General features: G+C 45.2%; 2 protein-coding genes across 2 annotated transcripts; both read right to left on the reverse strand.

Moving 5' to 3' along the window:
• Window positions 1-1,623: 1,623 nt before the first annotated feature.
• LOC308101447 (cysteine-rich and transmembrane domain-containing protein 1-like) lies at window positions 1,624-1,986 on the reverse strand (the record flags this gene model as incomplete). The annotated part of the gene is made up of 1 exon (XM_080450866.1): window positions 1,624-1,986. The coding sequence occupies one exon, from the start codon at window positions 1,984-1,986 to the stop codon at window positions 1,624-1,626; it is 363 nt and encodes a 120-aa protein (XP_080306992.1).
• Window positions 1,987-4,369: 2,383 nt separating this feature from the next.
• Window positions 4,370-11,527, reverse strand: LOC308101448 (ubiquitin carboxyl-terminal hydrolase 9X-like; the record flags this gene model as incomplete). Its single annotated transcript, XM_080450867.1, has 1 exon — window positions 4,370-11,527. The coding sequence occupies one exon, from the start codon at window positions 11,525-11,527 to the stop codon at window positions 4,370-4,372; it is 7,158 nt and encodes a 2,385-aa protein (XP_080306993.1).
• Between the last annotated feature and the right edge of the window lie 11,928 nt (window positions 11,528-23,455).

Genomic DNA, 23,455 nt, shown 5'->3' on the forward strand with positions numbered 1-23,455 from the left:
GTTTTAGAGAAAGCCTTCCATGCACCTTGGTTAGATACTTTCAAAGCTACATCACCACATTTAGCAGATGTTTCATCAATGTCTGTGGACCGTTTAGACATTTGAGACTTCCACAGGACTTTCTTAGTGCCTATAGTTTGTCTCCAAGTGATGCTGCTGCAGCTTTGATGGCTTCATAATGTTGTGTAAATGTAATATTTTCGTTTGTTCCTTTACACATTATCTTTGTTAATAACATGTTGAATTCATGTTAATGTTTATTTTCAGACATTTAAAGTTTTTTTTTAGGGGGGATGTTCCTATCACACAAAACATGGCTGACCCCCTGTAGTAAACCAGTTTATTTTGTTCTCCAGCTTTATGTCACATAATGGGAATATTACAAAGGGTCCTTTGTTCCCTAGCTTTACATACCAGTATGTCCCTTGTTCTCCAGCTTTATATGACACATAATGGGAACATAACAAGAACATGACAACAGGTCTCATGTTCCCAGGGTCCTATTCACCAGCTCTATATAAATACTTCAGCTTCAAGTTTATTGTCACAAACGTTTACGGGAGTGAAAGAGTGCGTACAAGCTTCCACAAATTGAGAAAAAAAAGGATAATCATAAAAAACGGTCACGTAACAAAATACAATGACATACCAAAAACAAATATAAACTAGAAAATGTGCTCCTCGGAGCACAAGTCTCCGCCAGCAGACCTGTGCTATTTTAATAGAACGGGTCGTCTTGGTAGAATGCGCGTGGTTTTTGGTGTTCTGCAGGGGCGTCTGAATATGTAGTGTCTGCATCTAAAAAATGTTCTTCTTGAAGCAATGTGTCATATGGGAGTCGTCGTAATTGACTGGTTTGTTCAAATGCTTGTCTGTCTTCTTCATCTTCATTGTCTTGAACAATTTCAGCAGTTGATTGGTGTGTTTGATCTATGTCAGTTTTCTCTAGTGCTACATAATGTATTTGATCAAGGTGGCCAATTGTTACAGTATTAAGACTTCGGCCTTGTTGTGGGATCAATTCAACTCTATAGTCCTCTTCTGTGTTACTGTTGTAGATGAGTATGCTTTCTTAGCTTTGGCCTTCTGCGCCTTTGCTTGACCAATGTTAGGTGTTCTCAGAGGGACACACACACTGGAAGGTACTGGAAGGTACTGAAGGTACTGTTCCAATCAAGACTGATTGATCCTGTCTTACCTCACTTCAAAAGACATAAATGGCCTTTTGAAGTGACACACCTATTTATAGGATTTTATTTCGTCATGCGTCCCTCTAGCCAATCAAAGGCATTGGTGTCAACATATTGACACGTGTCACCAATGTTAGCTTGGCTAGGGGCCATGCTAACACACGGCGGGACGAAGCGAAAATATACTCTCCACCTCCGGCGGAGACAATAAAAAAAGATGGATACTGGCACCATGGCTGATGTCTCCAATGTGGATCTCTAACTTTAAGTGGCCAGAATGATATCAGTCCTCTATGACGTATGACTCCAATTCTGGGCAAAATTGAAACCCATTGACTTCCATTATAAAATTTAAGTTTGATATTAAATATCAAACTTTAATTTTATAATGGAAGTCAAACATTTGTCGTAGGGAGGGGGCGGGTGGGGGACATTATGTTATCACGTCCAACATGCAGCAGCAACACAGGGCTGCCAAACACCCCGTGAGCCAGCCTGGATCATCTCTCCTTCTGTTCTCCACCACATGCACTGTGTGCTTGGGAGCCCCACTATACATAGAGCCAGGGGGTGGGCCCCCCTGCCAGCCAAACTGTGGTTGATAGGGGCCTCCGGAGCCAGGATAGGGGCCCCCAGGACTAGCCTGGTAGTTAGCGTAGGCTGGGTTTGGCTGTTCCATGTTCATAGGGAAGCCATGAGGCCCCATTGTAGGGTAACCCTGGGTTGGGTAACCTGGAGCGGTGGGCCCTAGGCCGGGATACGGAGGGGGATACGGAGGGGCCTGATCAGACTTCATCGATAGATTTTAATAGGAGTGTTGCCAAGACACTGGTCAGCTTGTCAGCTATCTTTATAAATCCTTAATTTAATACAGTTGAGGTTCTAGTGTTCTACTGCAGTGAGTGGCCCATGTCTCTTTAAAAAGCCCAGTGCCTGTCTTATGACGTATCTATGACGTAGTGTATGATGTATGACTCCAAATTTGGGCAAGGTTACAGCTCGATCGGACCCCATTGACTTCAATTATAATATTTAAGTTCAGTAAAGGAGCATACAAGGCATGAACCCCTTCCTCACCGTGGCACATTAGGCCACATCCTACTACTATTGATCATATATATATATATATATATATATATATATATATATATATATATATATATATATATATAATTAATATTACTACTACTATAATTGAAACGACCACCAATGTATGTCCGGGGTTGGTCAGCACACGATCACTCCATTTGCCTCCAAACTTGCCACAGACTATTGATCAGTGCTCTGGCTAATACCTAGGCTTCTTTCCCCATCTTCAATGTACTTACATATTGTACAGTTAATATAAAACTACATTGCACATTTTAGCCACAGCACCCCACCCTACTGCGCATCTCCATATATGGCCATATCAGTTGGATCACTGGTGCAATGTAGCTGATCAGGCCTAGATGTGAGGGCCGCGAAGCGGCCCAAACCTCTAGCTACTATAATTGAAATGACCACCAATGTATGTCTGGGGTTGGTCAGCACACGATCACTCCATTTGCCTCCAAACTTGCCACAGACTATTGATCAGTGCTCTGGCTAATATCTAGGCTTCTTTCCCCATCTTCAATGTACTTACTGTACATATTGTACAGTTAATATAAAACTACATTGCACATTTTAGCCACAGCACCCCACCCTACTGCGCATCTCCATATATGGCCATATCAGTTGGATAACTGGTGCAACGTGGCTGTGATGTAGGCTGATTGGGCCTAGATGTGAGGGCCGCGAAGCGGCCCAAACCTCTAGTCTCTATTATCCTAACACATGCAAATAGACCTTGGGTGAAAAACCAGTCAGGAAACAAATCTGTCCAGACGGGAGCACCTCAGCCCTACAGAGAGGCATCTACCCACAATCACCGCATGTACCTACGTGAGGACAGAGGAATAACACTACTCAACATGCAATATAAAATATCAATATTATCCATATTATCCAGCAATATGAAATCATTAGCGCACCTTGACAAATACGAAAACATCATTACATCATTATGAATACATTAACCAAATGAAACCCAGTCTATTCAGAGGGGAACATAAGAACATAAGAGGGGAACGGAAGCTCACAACGTGCCACACAATGCGTTGTGAGCTTCTACATCGGCTAGAGATTTGGTGTTGACAGAAAAAAGCAGTACAAGAAATGTAGGTCAGTTTTTACTGAATTACATCAAAAATAATTATTGTGTAATTATGACCAAATTCATATGGTAGAAGGGTGCAATGTATGACAATAAAGCACAGAGATGTTTAGTTTTTTTTAATCACAAGTCCTTCCATGGGCTATGGAACACTATATTCTGGTGAGAAGCCATGCAGCCTAAATGTAAAAGCATATTTACTAGAGCTTCAAACGTATTAAAGTAAAAAGAAAAAAAGGGAATGTGTTTCATCAACACTTTGTCACAAACACTGTAAAGGTTAACCAAGCCCTGTCTAAAACCAACCACCAAGTTTTTTATATTATAGGTTATAAAACAAAAAGTTATTTTTGTATTTAATTTCTAATCTTACAGTTTCTCTTTTTTTTAATCTTACGCTTTCTCTTTTTTTAAATAGTTATTATAGTATTAATTTTGTGTTGTTTTTTCATCAGATCTTCCAACAGCAGAACAGCAGACCAGACAGTTATGGACCAGACAAATTCGAACAGTCAAAAACATTAACATACTATTACACAATCATAGATTCAGATCTGGTTAAGATTTTAACAGTGTAGCTCAAATGGGTCTGTCTATGAGTCTGAGTCTGTGTGTCCAGTGCGTGTAGGTTACCAGTAGGTAGATTTCACATATGTTTCTATTTTTTCTTTATCTTTATTTTTTATTTTTTAACTTAAATTTTATAATGGAAGTCTATAGCTGTCTGGTCGGCTGTAACCTTGCCCATATATGGTGTCATACGTCATATGTCATAGATGACTGATGGCATAGACTATCCACATGAAGTCCGAGATCCACGTGGGAGTCACAGCGTTATTAGACCACGTCTTGTTCTAAATCTTTTTTGTTCTTTTCCCAGTTGTTCTTTTGTGCTCATAGGCCGGGTAATAGGAGTGGGGCCAGGGCCTGGTGTCTGGGTCTGATTAGGGCCTGGCACTTGAGCAGAGGTAGGCCCATGGCGCTAGGGGCTGTTCATGGGCAGCAGAGTGTAGGTTATCTCCTCCTCAGGACAGAGCTTGCGGGCCATGTCCAATGTATCCTCCAGGAAGTAGCCATTGGACATCTCAGTGCTCTGGACGTGAGGGTTGCACCAGCTGGTGCTTTGCCTCTCCAGTTTATCCCCTAGCCACTCCACCACCGAAATCGATCCGCGTTTCAGGTCTCTGTAACTCTGTAGGATCTGGTAGGCCCCAGGAAGGCTGTTGAAGAGATTCACCATCCAATTGATGCACAGGTAGGCCTTTTTCTGTTCTTGGCCGAGCTTGGACTGCTGGATGATGTCGAAAAGCCCATTTGTATCACAAATATCATTGATCACATACTCAACCCTGGATGTCTGCCAGGAGTCCTTTATGAGCATGATCTTTAGCAGTAGGTTTAGGTAAGTTTGACACCTCAACTCATTGGTGTAGCCTTCCACCCGCAAGAGCAGCTCGCTGAGAAGGGTGCTGGAGAACTGTTTGTTCTCCCAGCAGCAGAAGCACAGCAGCTTGACTGTCTCCTCAGTGTTATTGCACTCCTCAATGATCTTCTTTACATAGTTGGTATTTGTAAACAGGTCCTCTTCCACCTGCTGCTGAATAGGCATCAACAGGACATCAGCATATGGATTAGAGAGAGGGCAGTTCCTGCTGTTGGAAGACTGCATGTGTGAGACATCACAGCAGCGCACCAGCCGGGAGACCACAGCATAGAGCTTGTCCAGCTTGGCGTCCTGGTTCTTATAGCCCTTGTCCAAAGCCGCCCACATGAACGTGGTGGGAACACTCAGCTTTAAAAGCTGTTTCTTTTCTTCCAGGCCCAGACTGGCATAACAAACAAAGACATCGAAGTACTGCTGCAGGCGATGGCAGTGCTCTGACACATCTGTCCTGAGCAGGTTGAGCACAGCTCTCAACAAGTGGTCACTCAGACTCAGGTTATCGCAGCCCTGAGCCGAGGGTCCGGGGGAGGGACAGGGGCCATCTTTCAGGGAGGAGTGCGCGATGAAGACGATGAGGTTGGCGAATACTTGCCGGACCTCAGCATTAGGGCACTCCAGCAGGTACTCTGAGAAGCGGTCGCTATGGGAAAACAGGGCGTTGCATGCAAACCAGTAGCGTACATTCTTACTGTGGCTCAGCAGGTTGCAGAGGGCATCACACCAGTCACTGGCAGGACCCCGCACTACTTTCTTGGTGTGAAAGCCTGTGCTGAAGAGGAACCTAGCAGCCAGCTGAACACTTATCATGGCTATCTCCTCTGCCAGAGGACAGTCTTGTCCTTGTCCGGGTTTTAAATAGACATCGTTACAGGTCAGAAGTTTCTTAATGAACTTGAAATATTCCCGGCTGTATTGCATTCGGTTCTGCATGAACTGTATGTTCTCCTTACGCACTCTGCTCTCGATGAAGCTGGGCATCTTGACCCGTTGCAGCTTGCTGGAGATGGTCAGCTCCTTAATGTGCTTGATCATCTCGATGTCCAGCGAGTCCATGCGCTCATAGAATAGGATGTATGCATTCCACAAGGGCTTCATCGTGTGGTCGAACACGTCGCCCATGTACTGGCCGCCAAACAGCTCATCCATGTACTGGCCACCAAAGCACTGGTTCTTCATCTCCTCATCATCCATATTGCACTCCGTCACGTCACCATCATCAAACTTGTACCAGCGGTTGCGTTCACCATCACAACCGTTGCGCTGGATGATGTACGAGTAGTAATGGCCACCGCTGGCTTGGCCCGAGTGCACCAGCACACCCACCAGTCGGTATTTGGTACTACTGGGCGGCATGGGCTCTGATGGCTCATTCTGCTGAATCACCTGATTCTCTGGATGTATGTTGTCACCCTCCAACTTGGCCACACCGGCCACTGTGTATGGTGCCATGTTGAGCTCACGCGGGAACTCAAAGTAGTCATTGAACTTGATGGCGCACTCACGCTCCCAGTCGTAGTCGAATCGCTTGAGCTGGATGGCTAGCAAGGGTGGAAGCTTCTTGATCAGCAGACGCTTCACTGTGTCCACCTTCTTGTTGCACTTCTCACAGTGGTAAGCGTTGGCTCCCTCCAGCAAGTCTCCTTTAACATACTGCTCCATAGAGTCCAGCAGGTTCTGGTGGTTTCTGATGTCTACATTCAGAGTGGTGAACGACTCTTCGCACTCATACCTGTGGGGGCAACCTTGACAGATCTTCTGATCAGCAAAGGAGCCACCCAGCACCTTCCTGAGTATAGTGGGGTGGCCAAGGGCTTTCAGAGCTTCGTCCAGACTGTCCACCAGAGAGTTGAAGAACTCCAGGGCATCGTGCTGCTCCCTCAGGTTCACTGGCTCACCCCATAACTTGAATTGATTCCAGAATCCTTTCGGGATGTAGTACTGCTTCCTAGAGGCGGCCAGGTGGCTAAATATGACCTGTAGGTGGCTCAGCACACCAATGTTGTACTTCATTCTGTCCTCTGGCATGTCAGAGGGCATGTGTTCAATGGACAGGATGCCATTGCGTATGGGAGGGATCATGTACAGCTGCTGGATGACTGAGTTCATGTAGCATGTAGCTCCCGCGTTCTTCAGACCTACAAAGCCCTTGCTGGGCCGCAGCTTCACTGCAGGCAAGTACTCCCAATCCATTAGCGTCTCACAGCTTTTGTAGTACATGTCTGTGAGGGTGTCAACGATCTGCTTTAGGTTGGGGATGCAGCCTATGGCCAGGGCCACCAGCAGTTCGAAGCCGGCATTGATGGAGGCGGGGCTGCTGCACACTGGTATCACCTCCTGCTCAGAAGGGAAGTCCCCACTACTCTTCATGCTAGACGCCGGGAAAATGAAGTCATCTATCAGCTCCTTGATGAGGTTAATTCCTCCCTTCTCACAGCCGATGTAATACTTCTTCTCTGGGGTCTGGAAGGCCAGCAGCTCAGTGGTGACACCGATGTGGCCCTCCATAATGGTGTCCTCAACACCTGTCTCCCCCGTCCTCTTCACTTCATCCCGGATTCCTTTGAGCCAGTTGATCTCGTAGTTGAGCAGCACCTCTACGTTAGGCAGGTTGATTTGTCTGTCGAAGGCGTATTTCAGCAGGCGTCGGAGCAAGCTGAAGTGGTCCTCTGCATACTTGGCATGCTCCTTGGTCATGGTGAAGAGGAGGTGGATGAAGGACAAAAGAGGTTGACAGTCCATACAACACGTGGTGGCCATGAGGAAGAACTGTTCTCGGGCCATCTGACGCACAGATTTGCTGTTGCAGCGCAGCAGCAGGTCTATGATGTAGGTATGCCAGGCCTCTTCTTTGATGAGCGTGTCTAGAGCCGTGGGCATGAGGGTGAAACACAAAGTCATCACCTCCAGAGCCTCACAGCACACCTGCTCATCCTCCCAATCTGGATCCTTAGCCGCATTCATCTTATAGATCTTGCTGATTTCTTCATTAGAGCTGAAAACAAGTTGTACTGTACCACAACCTGATGCCCACACTATCTTCTGTAGAGCCCACACAGCACAGATATCTGGGATGTACTTTGGCGCATGGAAGTTCTCGTCAGAGATCTCCTGGGCTAGGCGGATGGATACATTGTGCAGCATGTATACCGAGGCAGGGCTGGCGATGTTCTGCAGGACCACGGCCTGGTTAATCAGTGAGACATGGTTAATCAGTGAGACAGTGATGTTGCCCTCACGACTGCGTTGACAAGCCTCATTCACGGCATGACCGACGGCGGTGAGAAGCAGCTTGGTGATCTTCAGCACGTTGAGGTAGGCCTCACGCCTCGTCTCCATGTCTGCAGATGGCAGGAAGGTTTTCATGGTGAGCATGCTCAGCACCAGGGGTAACCCACCACTCTTTAGGATATTATACTGGAAGTCACTGGCCTCCTCGTCCAGTGTGTCGCTACTGGCTGGCATCAGCAAGGCATACAGAACCTCGATGCGGTAGAGCACCTGTGAGGGTGAGGGACCAAAGAAGTAGGAGTCCAGTGTGGAGCAGTTCTTACCCAGGTTGTCATGGTCCATACACACTGTACGCAGTTCCTCCACTGTATTATTATTAGGGGGCATAAGCTTCATGAGTACCCGAGCTCCATCTCTGAGCAGAGGCATGTTGAGTTTACAGCCCAAGTCAGCCAACTGCCACAAGAAATAGATGTAGTGCCAGTGCAGGGACATGATCACACCAGGAAGGCAGCTCTCAGCCTCAGGGTTGGATCCATCGCTGTAGTGGTTGCCGTGGTTACCAGGAGACTGAGTGTAGTAATCGGAGGCGCTATCTGGACTGGAGGGCATGTTGGCACTGCTCACTTGGGTCAGCTTGGCTGTGATCAACGATTGATCCTTCAAACTGAATTGTCCAATCAGCTTCCTGTCATCGTCTGGATTGACCACCTCCCCGTCAATGCAGAGCTCTATCTTAGAACTGGCTGTGATCCGGAGGATGCGGCGGCGCACCGAGCCGATGGTGTCGTTGGTGTGAGAAAAGATGTTATATACCTGGGAATATTCGGGGAATTGCACGGTCAGCGTGATGTGTTTCCCCCAGAAAGCCCTGGACATGGGCAGTATAGCCCTCTCCTCGTGGTAGTTGCTGTCACACTTCTCGATGTACTCCTTGAGCACTGTGAGAATTCGGACCATGCGGACGGCCTGATGGCATGTGCAGTTGATTCTGTCCTTGTCCCCATCCAGGATGATACAGTCGTAGGATGCCTTCAGACGATCAAAACATGACTGGATGAAATCCTCATGGATCTTCACCTGATTGACTTGTAGTTTTGGTCCAAGGTTGGTATAGATCTCTTTCAGCAAGTCTATAGCTTGGCTGGCTATGTCATCACATCCTTGAATTACCACCCTCCAGAGGTAGTCAACACCTATTAATTTCAGGTCATCCATCATGCATTTGGACACCAGCTTGCCCTCCCTGCAGTTGACAGCTTTGAAGAACATCTCGAAGCACTTCATGCCATTCTCCGTCAGCAGAGACGGGTCTAGTTGCAGAATGTTGTGCTCGAAGAAGTCCTTGTTGATGACAGGATCAAGGTCCAGCTCCTCGCCTATCAGCTCGGAGAACCATTTAAAGCAGGCCTCACGGTCACAGAGATACACTGTGTTCTCAGCCAGACACTTCCAAATCTGTTTGGCCTGTTGGGCACATAGACACAGCTGACCATCCTTAAGTAGGAACCTCAGGAAGTTTAGGCGTTCCTGTACTTCCTGCACATGGCTGTAGCGGCTCCCAGCCTGCACAGTCTGAGGGTCAAACTCCACCTGTATCACTTTGGATAACTGCCTCATGGTCTCCATGTAGGCAGAGAGGTTCTTAGCCACCAGGGATAACAGAGTGTGGTTATGCTGTATTTGGTTAATCAGGTCATGACGGTAGAAAAGAAAATTGGAAAATTTAAATTGGCTAAAGTTCTGTGGAGCTTCTCCAAACAGGCTACAGAGCTCTCTTATCTGCTTGAGAGCAGGGATCACCCACTTAGCATTGGTACGCAACTCCTGTATGATGCAATCTATCCAATGGATCTTCTGGATGTCTTTGTCCTGTGAGATGCTGTTTTCCAGAATCTTAATGTGGGCACTAAGAGCCTGGTCCATGATGTCTACAGACACATGGTCGCTGTGTGCCAGGTTCCACAGCAGTTTGAGAACCTTGTGGGCCATCATTCCAACCTTATCGTCCTCAGCTAGAAGCCGTATCAGCTCCAGTAGTTTTTCACGTTGTTTTTTACTGGCGTTGGTCCAGCTTACCTTGAAACAGTCAAAGAGGTGGTCAAGTTGCTCAGGAGCAAAATACCAAGCCAGCTTGGCCAAGAGGTCGTGGACATTCTTCACAATTGCCTCATGTTTGCCAGCCTGTGCAGCCCAGATGTTGTCAAGGTCCTGCATGGTAAGAGCTTTCTCTTTGATGACAAAGCGAAGGATGTTCTCCAGTTTCTCAACATACTGTGGCTGGTGCAAGCTGTCCCTCAGCACGATGGACAAGATATGCTTCTGTTGGATCCAATCCACCATGCGTTTTCTTGAGTTATGATGAGTGGAGGGTATACTAGTGATCACCTTGTTTACTTCATTTAGTGCATTCATTTTGCTGTTAAAAGAGGAAATTTGCAATAACCTAAGAATAATTTGCAACCTGCAATTCTTCACCTTCTCCGCCTGGCCCGCCTTCTCCGCCAGATTCTCCAGAGACTCAAGTATCATGGACAGTGTGTTATTTTTGCCATCATTCTTGGCCTCTTTCTTCAGCTGCTCATCTGTGAGGTTCTCCAGAACCTGGGGGACCATCTCAATGACTGGGAGGAAGTACTTTTCTACTGTGTGCAATGTGAGGAACTTGTAACACTGGCCAAAAGGCTTGATAAGTGCAGCAATGATCTGGACATTCAGTGCTTGTCCACTTATGAAGCGATCGTGCAGTATTTGAAACCCGTTTAACCTGCCAAATTTGTTTATCAAGTCCACCAAACAGCCATGGGATGGTAACAAATGGTATTGGAAGGGAATGGGGCAGGCGAAGAGCTCATCATCAGCCAGCTGGCCCCGGGTGAAGATGGTCTTACGCTGATGATTTCTGGTATTCATCAAGTGGAAACTGCAGAGGGGGTTGGTGGCAATGGCTAAAAGCTCCAGTAGAGGTAAACAGTCCTGAGAGAGCTTGGCCACACACAGCTCCACCAGCCGGTAAATGTTGTTCATACACTCAAAGTTGCAGCCTTTGGCTCTGAAACCGTCTTCTGACAGCAGCAGCTTGGTGAAGGAGATGGTCAGACCATCCCGGAAAAACCTCTGGCACGCCTCACTCTTGCCGTCCAGTTTTTGTTTACTAAGATATATAGCAGCTTCCAAGAGGACTTCCAGCTCTCCCCTTTTTTTAATTAGAGTCCTCCAGTTGGGACCGTTGATCATGTCATCGAGCTTGGCCAGGGCAGCGTGGGGGAAGTTTGGATAAAGAGCCTCATCCAGCTGAGGGGGTTCATCCCACCAGCCCACATTATCATCTGGGCTCACTGGAGAGTTCTCGTTGGAGGAGTTAGAAACCGAGATCTGGTTCTGTGGCCGAAGAGGCTGTGTCTGGGCATCAGGCGGGCCCTGGCTGTCGTTGCACCCCACTGGAGAGCCATGCATGGTAGCAGTCATGCTCGCCACAGGGTAGATCTTAGCCAGGAGAGAAATCGCAGCTGCCTCAGCCACAGAGCATGGGAATGAGTGCCCGAACAAGAGAGAGAGGAACAAGAGGGTAAAGAACAAAAGCACCTGGAGATCTACAATGAATTTGAAAGGTCTTCCCCCCTTTATTAAAGGTCTACAGTCCAGCCTTGAGCGATTACGGTTTCGCCGTGGGCTACAGTCCTGCCTTGAGCAATTATGGTTATGTCGTAAGCAAGACAAAATAGGTTGCCGTACAATCTTATTATTCCTTTTGGATGTTGTTCCTGTGTCACCTGCACGCTATACCAAGCAAGCCCGAAAACCGTATCTTGTGAGATCTCTGGCTTGTGAGTCTGTCACAATGCCCAACTGCGTGACCTGTCACAGTATATATCTATACCGTGCCGTGATGTATCACCATATATGTCACTAGAGCGTTTGTGCAACATCATAAATGCCCCGCTCCATTGTGGGGGAAGACCAGAAATCATCATGAAGAAGCTACAACTACAAAAGCGCACTCTGCGGAGCACATATTTCTGTGGGTTTCAGCCACCAAGGTGCAACAAAGCTGGGGTGAATAGCATTTCTACAACATTATAAAAGACCAAATACTCGACTGGTTGTTTAAACCTGAATCAAGCCCAAAGATATAGTCTATGATGTCAGACTTATGTCAGTTATCTCCATATATGGGGATGTCGGAATTGAATGGGTCAATTATCTCCATATATGGGGTTCCAGGCATCCTGAACACGGGCTAACTCGCCGTGGTATCCATTTACGTCTAATGCTGGCAAGTATGCTCGGAAACGTTCTTTACAAACATGCAATGCAGCTTTCCACATTTGTGGCACTGCGTATGGGGCAGAAGTTAAAGTGATTTTGGAGGTGTGCTCTAAAGAGGCACCTAAATATGTGACTCCAATTTAGGATTGATTGGATGTTGCCACTCCTGCCTAGCATCTATCATGATGTTGTGGGATTTCTATAGTAGTGTATAGGGGTTGAGGCACCATTGACTAGAGCTCTTCACGGGTCATCCGATTCCGAAAATACCCAACAGGACGGGTCGGATCCATATTTTATCAAAATCATTCGGGGTTGGTATCGGTTCTATTACCTCGGAAATCAGGTCTGTCTATCATCGTACTACTATATAATTGACAAAAGCTCCGAAAGTTCGTGCGGGATACGCAAGCAGGATCACTCCATTTTCCCCGAAACTTGCCACAGACTGTTGATCAGTGCTATGGCTATGTTTTAGGCATCTTACCCCACCTCGATCTGTGATCAGACTCTCGGCTTGATTGATTCTCTGCTTTGCCTATCAGACCCTCAGCCTGATATGGCATAGCAACCATATACAGGAAGTTTGACCTCTTTATCACAATTACGGCAAACTCAAAGAGTGGCGGTGTACTAGCAGACATACCTGACCCACAGAAGGAGCCACTCTGCGTCACTCTGCGTCAATCCATGCCACATGGACCCTGTGGGACAGCCAACCCTAACAGCCCCTGCATGGTCAATAACAGCTTCCCTAAAGACTTCTGTGACAACACTCGACTGCCTCATGATGGCCATGGTTACCCACAGTACAGGCGGCCTAATGACCGAGGTAGGGAGGTTGGGAGGTTGGGACTAGAGGTTAGGGCCGCAAAGCAAAGCGGGGAGGGAGGAGAGGAGAGGAGAGGAGCGGAGCCGAGAGGAGAGGAGAGGCCAGAGGGGCCGGACTTCGCATGACGTGTGTGCAGAGTGACTAGGCCAATGCTGTCTGGACCAACCTCGGATCGGGCCTAGATGTGAGGGCCGCGAAGCGGCCCTGACATCTAGTTATGTGTTATACACGAGTGGATCCGAGAAGACTGTATATGGGGCACGCTGCACTGATAAGGAGAGAAACGCAATGAAGTGCTGTTTAACTTGTGCGTTGTTTTAGGCTGCTTTAGGATGAGATTACTGCAGCGCAACAACAAAGAAGTTGAGCTACGCAATGCATGCGTACCATACTGCAAGCCGTGCAAGGCAAGCCGGCTGCTTGGCTGATTTGAAAATGTTGTCCTCAACAAGGTGAAAGCAAAGCTTTAATCATAAAATGGTCACTGGTCAAGGTCTGCTATTATTTCATAAAGTCCACATTCATATACAAAGAAAACTTTTTGTCACTAATAGCCTACCGATCTACGCATGGCCTATTTATTTATTTATTTTTGTATTTGTTCCATATGCGCTTCTGTGTTAGGTGTGTAAAACTTCGGAACTAATCGGATCTCGGAAAAAAAATCACGGATCTAATTAGAGTCCGGGCCAATAAGAAAAGAAAGAAAGTCGGAACGGATCCGAATCGGACCAAATTGTCACGGGTCCACTCAGGCTCAGTGACGTGATTTGAAAATAATCTTGGAACGGCTCGAAAACGGACCAAATCCATTTCCATTTCGGTTCGGGCCAGTTTTTGGACCCGTGAAGAGCTCTACCGCTGACCTCAAAAGAGATGCTAGAGGGCATATATGGTGACTGAAATTGGCGCCCGGTGTGTGACTACAGTATGTTGCTGTTTTTGACGAGTTGGGAGTGAGAATGTGTTGGTGTTAGTTAAGGTAACTCCAGACCAAACAGACTCGTCCAGACTATTGCAGACTACTCCAGACTGCAACAGACTGCAACAGACTGGTATTCGGTTGGCAAAAGTTGGCATTTAAGTCTGTCAGCCGACTGGCCATTCATGTGCTAATTTGACTTTTAGCCTGCCAGCGTTGCCAGCTCTGCTTATTATAAGCGACTTTGGGCTTGTTTCCCTGCAAAGCCACTTAGGGATGTTCACAGCGTTTTTTCTTCACTGATGTGCAGTGGTGTAAAGTAACTAGTACATTTACTTAAGTACTGTACTTAAGTACAATTTTGAGGTACTTTTACTTTACTGGAGTATTTCCAATTGTCTATACTTGTACTCCACAACAATTATTTGAAATGTTTAGTTACTAGTTACTTTGCAGATATAAATCATTATGAAACATACATTAACCACTTTAGCCCTATTTTATACCTATAAGCTATTTGAAAATAGCAGATCTACAAGCTCACAACGTGTTGCGATGCACACGTTCTGAGCTTGTAGATCTGCTATTTTCAAACATTTTAGTACTTTTACTTTTGGTACTTTAAGTACATTTTTATACCAATACTTTAGTACTTTTACTCAAGTAAATGTTGAATTCCGGACTTTTACTTGTAACAGACTCAGAGTACATCTATTGCATTCAAGCCTGGAATTTCGTCATTTTAGGGGCAAGGCCACTTGGCCTTTGGTGTTGTAATTTTGTGGAGGGCACAAAGGCCAAATGCCAGGGCAGGAAGATTTTTAAGTCCACGGAAATAATGCATTTAACTTGAAGGTTAAGGATGATTGTATTTCAATATATTATAAGAATAGTATAACTATCTGTGAAATATAACCCATTTATTTCACAAAATAATGTGTTGGCAAATGACCAATATTTAGTTATATAGGTCTCAATATGTCACATTCAGCCCTGGACTTCACTGACTGAAGTAGGGGTCACATTAATCACATTAGATTCACAGAATGTATTTTACCCACAAGTTATTTTCATTCAAATGAAATGTGAATGAACTTACACTAATAATGACTTTAGTTGATTTTTCACTCTTTAAAATATAGTATTTCTTAATTATTAATAATTACAGCTTGTAGATTGGCTATTTTCACGATTTTAAATTGTTTTTAAATAATAATAAAAAAGGAACATACAAGATTTCCACCCGACAGCCATAATATATAGCCAATATATGGTTCTGTATCAGTATATGAGTCCGTTTTTGCAGATTTCATTCTAATTGGCTACTATGCCTGAATATGAATTTCATGAGCCTGGGTAGGTCACCCTGGCTTGGCGGAGATTTGCCCTGTAGCGCGCACACCGCACAGCAGCAGCAGCAGGTGAAAGCAATTCACTTAAATGAGGGTTGTGTTGCGTTCTCTCTCTCCCTCTTTCCGTCTCCTCAATCTCTCGCTCGCTCTTTCTCTCTCAATCTTTCACTCTCCCTTTTTTCTCTCCCTCTGTCTCTCCCTCTCTCTTTCTTTCCTTCTCTCTCTGCTGCTTTTTACCTCCCTCTTTCTCCCTCCCTCCGTTTCTCTCTCCCTCTCTCTCCCTTTCTTTCTCCATCTCTGTTGCTCTCTTTCTCCCTCCCGCTTTCTCCGTTCCTCTCTCTCCCTCGCTCCTGGTATCTCCCTCTCTCTCACCCACTTTCTCCCACCCTCTTTCTCTCTGTCTTCCTCCCCTCTCTCTCTTTCTCTTTCTCTCCCCTCTCTCTTTCTCTTTCTCTCCCCTCTCTCCCTTCCTCTCTCTCTTTCCCTCTCTCTCTCTCTTTCTCCCTCCCTCTTTCTCTCCCCCTCTACCACTCTTCCTCTGTCACTATCTCCCTGCTTTACGAGCCTATTCATGCAATGCTTGAACTCCCACTCAGAAGGACATGTTTACATACTTGCGCATTACATATTTATACATAAACACGGATGCATGTGACTCCGTCACTGGACTGCAAAATCCTTTTTTTTTTTACAAATTTACACACCTGCTCCCAATAAATTACATCACCACAGCGCAAAAGTAGGTCAAATCAATCAATCTCTCTCTCTCTGGGAGCAACAACGAGAAACAGTGAATGTAGGTTTTCTTAGACATGGTCGCTTGTTTCTCTCACATAATCTGGCAACACCGACAGCCCTCTGTTGTCACTGCCAAGCTGCTCTACCAGTCGGCTAAAAAGCTGAACATGTTCGTCGGCTCTGGGTCGGCCGAAAAGGTCCCGACGGACCCCTAACCGACTGGACGACGCTTCCCGACGCCAAGTCGGCCCAAAATCGGGCCGACTAGGATTGGTCTGGAGTTACCTTTAAGGCAGGTACGCACTGCAGGACCTTAAAGTGCTCGGGGGGTTATCTGATCGTTAAGCATTACACACTGCAGGAGTTTATTTCTTGAAATCGGCTGTTATAATATCGTTGTGGTCTTCACAACAGGATTGATCCCCGACAAGGGCTGACACACTGTAGGATAGTTCACTAGGATGCTATCTCCAGAGTCAGACCCAATACATACATTTGAGTTTATTCCAATTCATTTTAATCGACGTATCCCGTGATATGCCTCTCTCCCTCTCCCCCCTCTCTCGCTCTTTCTCTCTCTCTTTCTCTCTCTCTCGCACGTCAAGTGCGCAGAAGCGGTCAGTGACAGCGTTGCCATGTCCGCTTATTATAAGCGACTTTGGGCTTGTTTTTCTGTAGAGTTGCTTGTAAATATTGGTTGTTGCGGGGTGCATTTTTTGGGCTTATTTGTATAGTTGCTTATTTGGCCTTGTTTCCTAATGTTGTTTAAACCAGTGGTTTAAACAACACATAATATGTATTTGTCCGCAGACCTCCCTTCTGTAAATATGTTGTGCCATCATAGACCCCCATACAAGATTTGTGTGGATTTGGAAAATATTCCACAATTTTCTCAAGATTTTTCTTTGAAAATAGCTGCGACGCGTTGTGAGCTTGTAGATCGGCTATTTTCAAATATCCAATGTATTTGTAAATAGGTTTAAAGTGCTCAAGTGGCCTTTTCTTGGGCTTGTTTTCATAGACCTGGTTGCTTATTTCTCTCGCAACATCTGGCAACGCTGTTCTGACACAACGTGCACATGCTGCACACACACACACACACACACACACACACACACACACACACACACACACACACACACACACACACACACACACACACACACACACACACACACACACAGAGCTCGCTCTCGCTCTCACTCTCTGTCTGTCTGTCTGTCTGTCTGTCTCTCTCTCTCTGTACAATTCCTCTAAAATAAACAGCCCACCAGGCTCGCTCACTCTCTCATTTTGTTTTATAATGTTAACTTAATACAGGACTGGACGATAATATTGCGGTAGGGACTGTTTGTTGTGGTCAGATCCAGCGACGCCCCCTAGCCACGGTGGCTGTAATGTGCTCTCATTGGCTGTAGCGTGCATCTCCTCGCAAGGTGGTCGCAGCCCCGTTCATATTGTATGATATTGTCTGCTGTCCTGTCCCAGACAGAGCTGAATATCTAACATGGTAGTTATCTGAAAACGGTCGGAAAGCCGTCGCAGAGCGGATAATCGCGGCCATATCGTCTCGCGGTGCCTTTCACACACAGCGAGCATTATCTCGCAGATCAAAGGCCGATCTGCGTCAGATCGGGAGGTTTTGTCGGCGAGCGCCAAAAAATGTCGGCGACAGCAATATCGGACCCAATCTCCTGCAGTCTGTACGGGCCCTTAGACGACCTGGTCATCGGTCCTGGTCATCGGTCACAGGCTGGCAAGAACTCAACAGTGAGCTCACACATGCACTCTCACATGCAATTCTCTCACAAATCTTGTCTCATTCTAACATCATCTCAGTTATATTTCGGTGTGGCTGTATAGGAGACAGAACTGTCTAGATGAGGGTGACCCTGTCTTGTGCACACCAGTAGTCCACACTACACAGAAGCACCTAATTTGTTTTATACCTTTTGGAACATGCACATCAAAAAGGCTCTGATCGGGGAAACCTTGTACAAATTTGGGTATATCTAGATGACTGACGTCATAAATGATGTTGTCACAGGCTGGCCATATGAAATCCGAGATCCACACCAGGGCCAAGTCTGAGATCCGCATTGAAGCCATTTTTTTCCCTCTAGCCTATCTGTTTGGTTAGCTTTGCTCAGGTATGGACTCCAATCCGCAATTTCTGCCAGTAGGCCAAGGAGTCAATCCCTTGATATTGTTCACATTTTGTGAATTCATAATATCAGATCCACTGTCCCACCAATTCACTCCACATGACAATAGAGACATCATTAATATGAAGTCATTCAGGGAAGCCAAACCGTGGCTCTATCTTGTTTCTTTCTCTCTAGCTCATCTGTTTGGCTGGCTTTGCTCAGTTGTGGGGCATTCACTGTTGTGTGGAGAACGATGGTTAGAGCCAGCCATGTACACAAATACATCAGGGTTTTACTGGTACAATCCTTCCAAAAACCAGCCGCTCATGTCTGTGAGGGCCTCCTAATTGAAATAAATCATTAATTAAAACAAAAGGAAGCATAATAATAATAATTGTCAAAGCAAACTTATTCAAATGGCAACCTGTAAACCACTCTATGGTTTGGGATGGGGTTTCCTCTGTGTTCTGTTATGAGTTTACATCAAAACCACATCACCTGCCAGTGATCACTAGTGACACTGATCACCCCGTAGTAGGTGTGAGGGCCGTGTAGAAGCCAGAACTCTTACTTACGTACTTAAGTCGATGGCAATCAGGAAGAGAATGGGAGACATGGTGCACCCCTGCCGCACACCAGACTCTACGTTAAAGCACTCAGATGGTTTTCCATTGACAATGACACTGCATTCAAAGTGACGTTTGAACAGCCCCATTAGCGAGACCATTTTGGAGGAATTCCATATGCTCTCGCGATCTTCACGATGTAGGCTGTCAAAGGCTTTCCAGAACTCTAGCAGTACATAAAAATATCTACTCTGTATCAGCATCGGACACGAAAGGTACCTGACCAAAGCATCAAAAATTGTTTTATGTGTGTACCCATAGGTGTCAGTGAATTCAATGCTGTATTTGATATGTTTTGTTCAATAGCACTTACTGGTGCAAGACTAAACAGTAACATCTAACACTAGAAATGAGGTGTGTGTGTGTGTGTGTGTGTGTGTGTGTGTGTGTGTGTGTGTGTGTGTGTGTGTGTGTGTGTGTGTGTGTGTGTGTGTGTGTGTGTGTGTGTGTGTGTGTGTGTGTGAGTGTGTGTGAGTGTGAGTGTGAGTGTGAGTGTGTGAGAGAGAGTGACTTGTTTTATGTTTAGCTGTGTCTATATATAACCCAGGCTCAATCGCACGTATGGATCCTCAATATTGCATGAGCGGCCACCAGCCTATAAGAAAGCAGTCTTGTCCTTGAGGTAGAACACTGACAAATCCCAAATCTTTCACTGAAAACCACACGAAATATGATCTATGTCAGTGGTTCTCAAAGTGGGGTCTGGGGACCCTCAGGGGTCCTTGAGGGGGTTCCAGGGGGTCCCCAGCTAAACAATGGGTAACTCTGAGAGTGTACAAATGGAACCAGTTACAGCGGGGAAGAGAACATATTCCTATTAACCTCATGAACCCCAACGTAACATTCGGCGAAAATAGCAGTTCTTACATGCTCACAATCCCTCACAACACGACACGTTGTGAGCTTGTAAATTGGCTATTTTCAGCTACGATAATTACAGAGCGAAAACAGGAGGGGGCCCAGGGAACTAACCCGATCAACTACTGTAAGTACGTACAGTATATAGGGTGTTTCCTACTGTATATGCCCCCAAGGGGGGCGGCAAAGATCATAGGTGTGCGTGTGTGTGTGTGTGTGTGTGTGTGTGTGTGTGTGTGTGTGTGTGTGTGTGTGTGTGTGTGTGTGTGTGTGTGTGTGTGTGTGTGTGTGTGTGTGTGTGTGTGTGTGTGTGTGTGTGTGTGTGTGTGTGTGTGTGTGTGTGTGTGTGTGTGTGTGTGTGTGTGTGTGTGTGTGTGTGTGTGTGTGTGTGTGTGTGTGTGCGTGCGTGCGTGCGTGCGTGCGTGCGTGCGTCTTTCTGTCTGTCTGTGAGCAGCTAATCTCCGGCACCTATAGATTTTGTCCAAACATCATCATGGCAATTACACATTATCTCTATAGTCATATGATCAAGAGTTATCTGTTCGATTTTTTGTATTCCATTCCTGATTAGCTAAGATTGGCTTCCAAAGTTTGCAGCAGTGGCCTGTTTTGAACAAAATGCCTCAAATTATGAACGCAGTGTCCCATTGCCCTGAAACATTGCTGGCCCACAATGAGCTACCTGCCCTGGCGGAGACCTGTGCTCAGAGGAGCACATTTTTCTAGTTATGGATGAGATATTTTATTTATAAGATACCGTTGAGATGGAATAGTCATGTGATGTTAGAGAAAAGCATGATATATTAATCATTAGTGACATAGGTTAGGTGATAAAACAAGATGGTGTCGAATAGGGAGTTGCCTCATTTTGAGTTCCTGACAGCCATTGTAGCTTTTTACTTATTGTATATACATCTTGAAAATCTAGAATGAGCTTTCAAATCCTAAAGGCCTGCAGGCCAATGTACCATATGATTAAAAATAATATGTAAAGATTAATCTCTACTCGTAACTTTCCTCTCTAAACCTCTCCATTATCAAGTGGAATTTATAATACATTTCTTTCCAGCATCACATGTAATTTACATTTAGATCACCGCTACTACCTGATATTGCCCTGTGGCAAGTAGTATAGGCCTATCATTAAAACTTCAAACAATATTGAAAACTATTACATTATAATATGTTAAATTAATTGCATTGTCCATGTATAGGCAGGCAAACATGTACATAAAATAAATGGGGGTTAGGATAAATTAAATCAATACAATATGTGTAGTCTATCAATAAATATGTACAGTCTATACAATATTTACCAAAATTGGTAAATATTAATTTTATAAATACATGACACTGTGTTATGTACAGTTATATTTACAATCTATCAATTAATTAATATATGTACAGTCTATCAACAGTGAATATATCAATGGATATGCCTGTGTGCATACAAACACAAGCATGGATGGACAAACAGGCAAATGCACGCAAACACTCACACACACATTGAAAGGGGAATTGTGGGAAGGCATCATCGTGGGAAATGTCCACAATGAAGAGTAGTGTCACATTCTACACCTTCACTAGAGTTATAGATCATAGTGTGTGTGCGCGCGCGCGCGCCACACACACACACACACACACACACACACACACACACACACACGCATGCATGCATGCATGCATGCATGCATGCATGCATGCATGCATATGAAGATGCACTTAAAGGTGTAGTTCACCCAAAACATTACTTATTAGCCAATAATGTGTGTAATTGATAGAAAATAAGTGATCCTTTAAAATAAAATAAAGTATGTTCATGCTGGCAGTCAATATTGATGGAACATGTATGAAAACAATTTGCATGCGGTGAATGCCTACACTGACTGTGTGAAGTACTTATAGTGTCATTCAGGTTGTATATCACACACAGACACATCACAGACACACACAGACACACACACACACACACACGTCACGCACACGCACACACACACACACACACACACACACACACACACACACACACACACACACACACACACACACGCACGGGCACCCGCACACAACTCTCTCTCATCTAAAAACAATTTGTCAGTTTGCCGATTGGACAAAATCTCAGCAAAATGCTGAAGTCACTTGATGACAGAAGACATAGAGACGCATCAACTCGACGTGCTGTGAGCTTGTAGAGTTGCCTAACAAAGGTTTTGGTGTTGAGGGGAAAAAGGAGGGGGGCAGGTATAGACCTCTGGGGGTCCCCGGTCAACTGAATTATGTGGCTTATGTGGTTAAGAAAGATGGCTGTGTGAGAGAGAGAGAGAGAGAGAGAGAGAGAGAGAGAGAGAGAGAGAGAGAGAGAGAGAGAGAGAGAGAGAGAGAGAGAGAGAGAGAGAGAGAGAGAGAGAGAGAGAGAGAGAGAGAGAGAGAGAGAGAGAGAGAGAGAGAGAGAGAGAACAGGGAGGCCCTGAGTTGAGGCAGTGTGAACTGGATTCAGCCAGACTTCAATAAAAACAGCATTGAAAACCACAGCCAGCAGAGACCATGGGGGAGGGGGATATATGAGGAAACTGCATTGCATTGCATTTTACGCAAACATGCTCTCGATCCCACCCCGCTAATGCTGTTTCTCATATCTACAGTATGACATAGGCCTATAGGCTATATTTCAACCACAAACTGCTCCTGTGATCAGCAGCAATACATGAGACATTCCTTGTCTCATTGGACACCAATAAACTGATTCTGGTCATCTGTGAGCTCAGCAGATACATACAGTATTGGCATATCATATACAGTTGTGGGCAGAAACAAAGTACATTTACTTTGTGTCAAGTATCTGTACTTTACTTGAGTATTTGTTTTTTGTTTTTTTATTATTATTATTTCACTCCACTACATTTGAAAGACAGACAAAGATTGTACTTTTAAATCCACTACAGTTCTAGCAATGGATCCCCTGGACGCAAACTTACAAAACATCATTATGAATTAACCCCTATTTCTAAAACTAGAGGTTTACGTTGCACTGACAGATACAAAGATCTCCATATATGGGCAATTTGGGCATATCAGTCGGATCACTGATATGCCCAAATTGCCCATAAATGGAGATCTCTGTGTCTGTCATTCCTTGTCCCTTTTATGCCCATATATGGCGATCTCTGTATATGTCAGTCCTTGTCCCTTTTATGGCCATATATATATTATTATTTTTTGACCTATGGACTCCCATAGCCATATATGGAGATCCCTGATGTCATCAGTATATGCCCATATATGGGCATGCTGATATGCCCATCATGGCATGTTGAGTCATGGTGACATCAGAGGTCCACCAGCCGGCCTGCCGGCCGGTTAAGCCAATTTTGATATAGGAAGGCAGAGCTGCTATTAAATATAAAAACATAATTTCAGCAATGCATTGATATTAAAAAGAAAATGTACTTTGTAATTTGTACTTTTGTAGACTCAAGTCTTTTTCAAATCATGTATTCCAGCACTTTAACTCAAGTACAAATTTTACTGAGCGACTTTCACTCATAGTTAAATATTTTTTTACAAAAATATAGCATCTATACTTTGACTCAAGTAGTGGGGTTGCGTGCTTTGTCCACCACAGATCATATATGTGCTTGTGCTTCGCCAAATC

The sequence above is a fragment of the Gymnoscopelus braueri genome, assembly GCF_963280865.1.
Source record: "Gymnoscopelus braueri genome assembly, chromosome: 15".
Lineage (NCBI taxonomy): Eukaryota > Metazoa > Chordata > Actinopteri > Myctophiformes > Myctophidae > Gymnoscopelus > Gymnoscopelus braueri.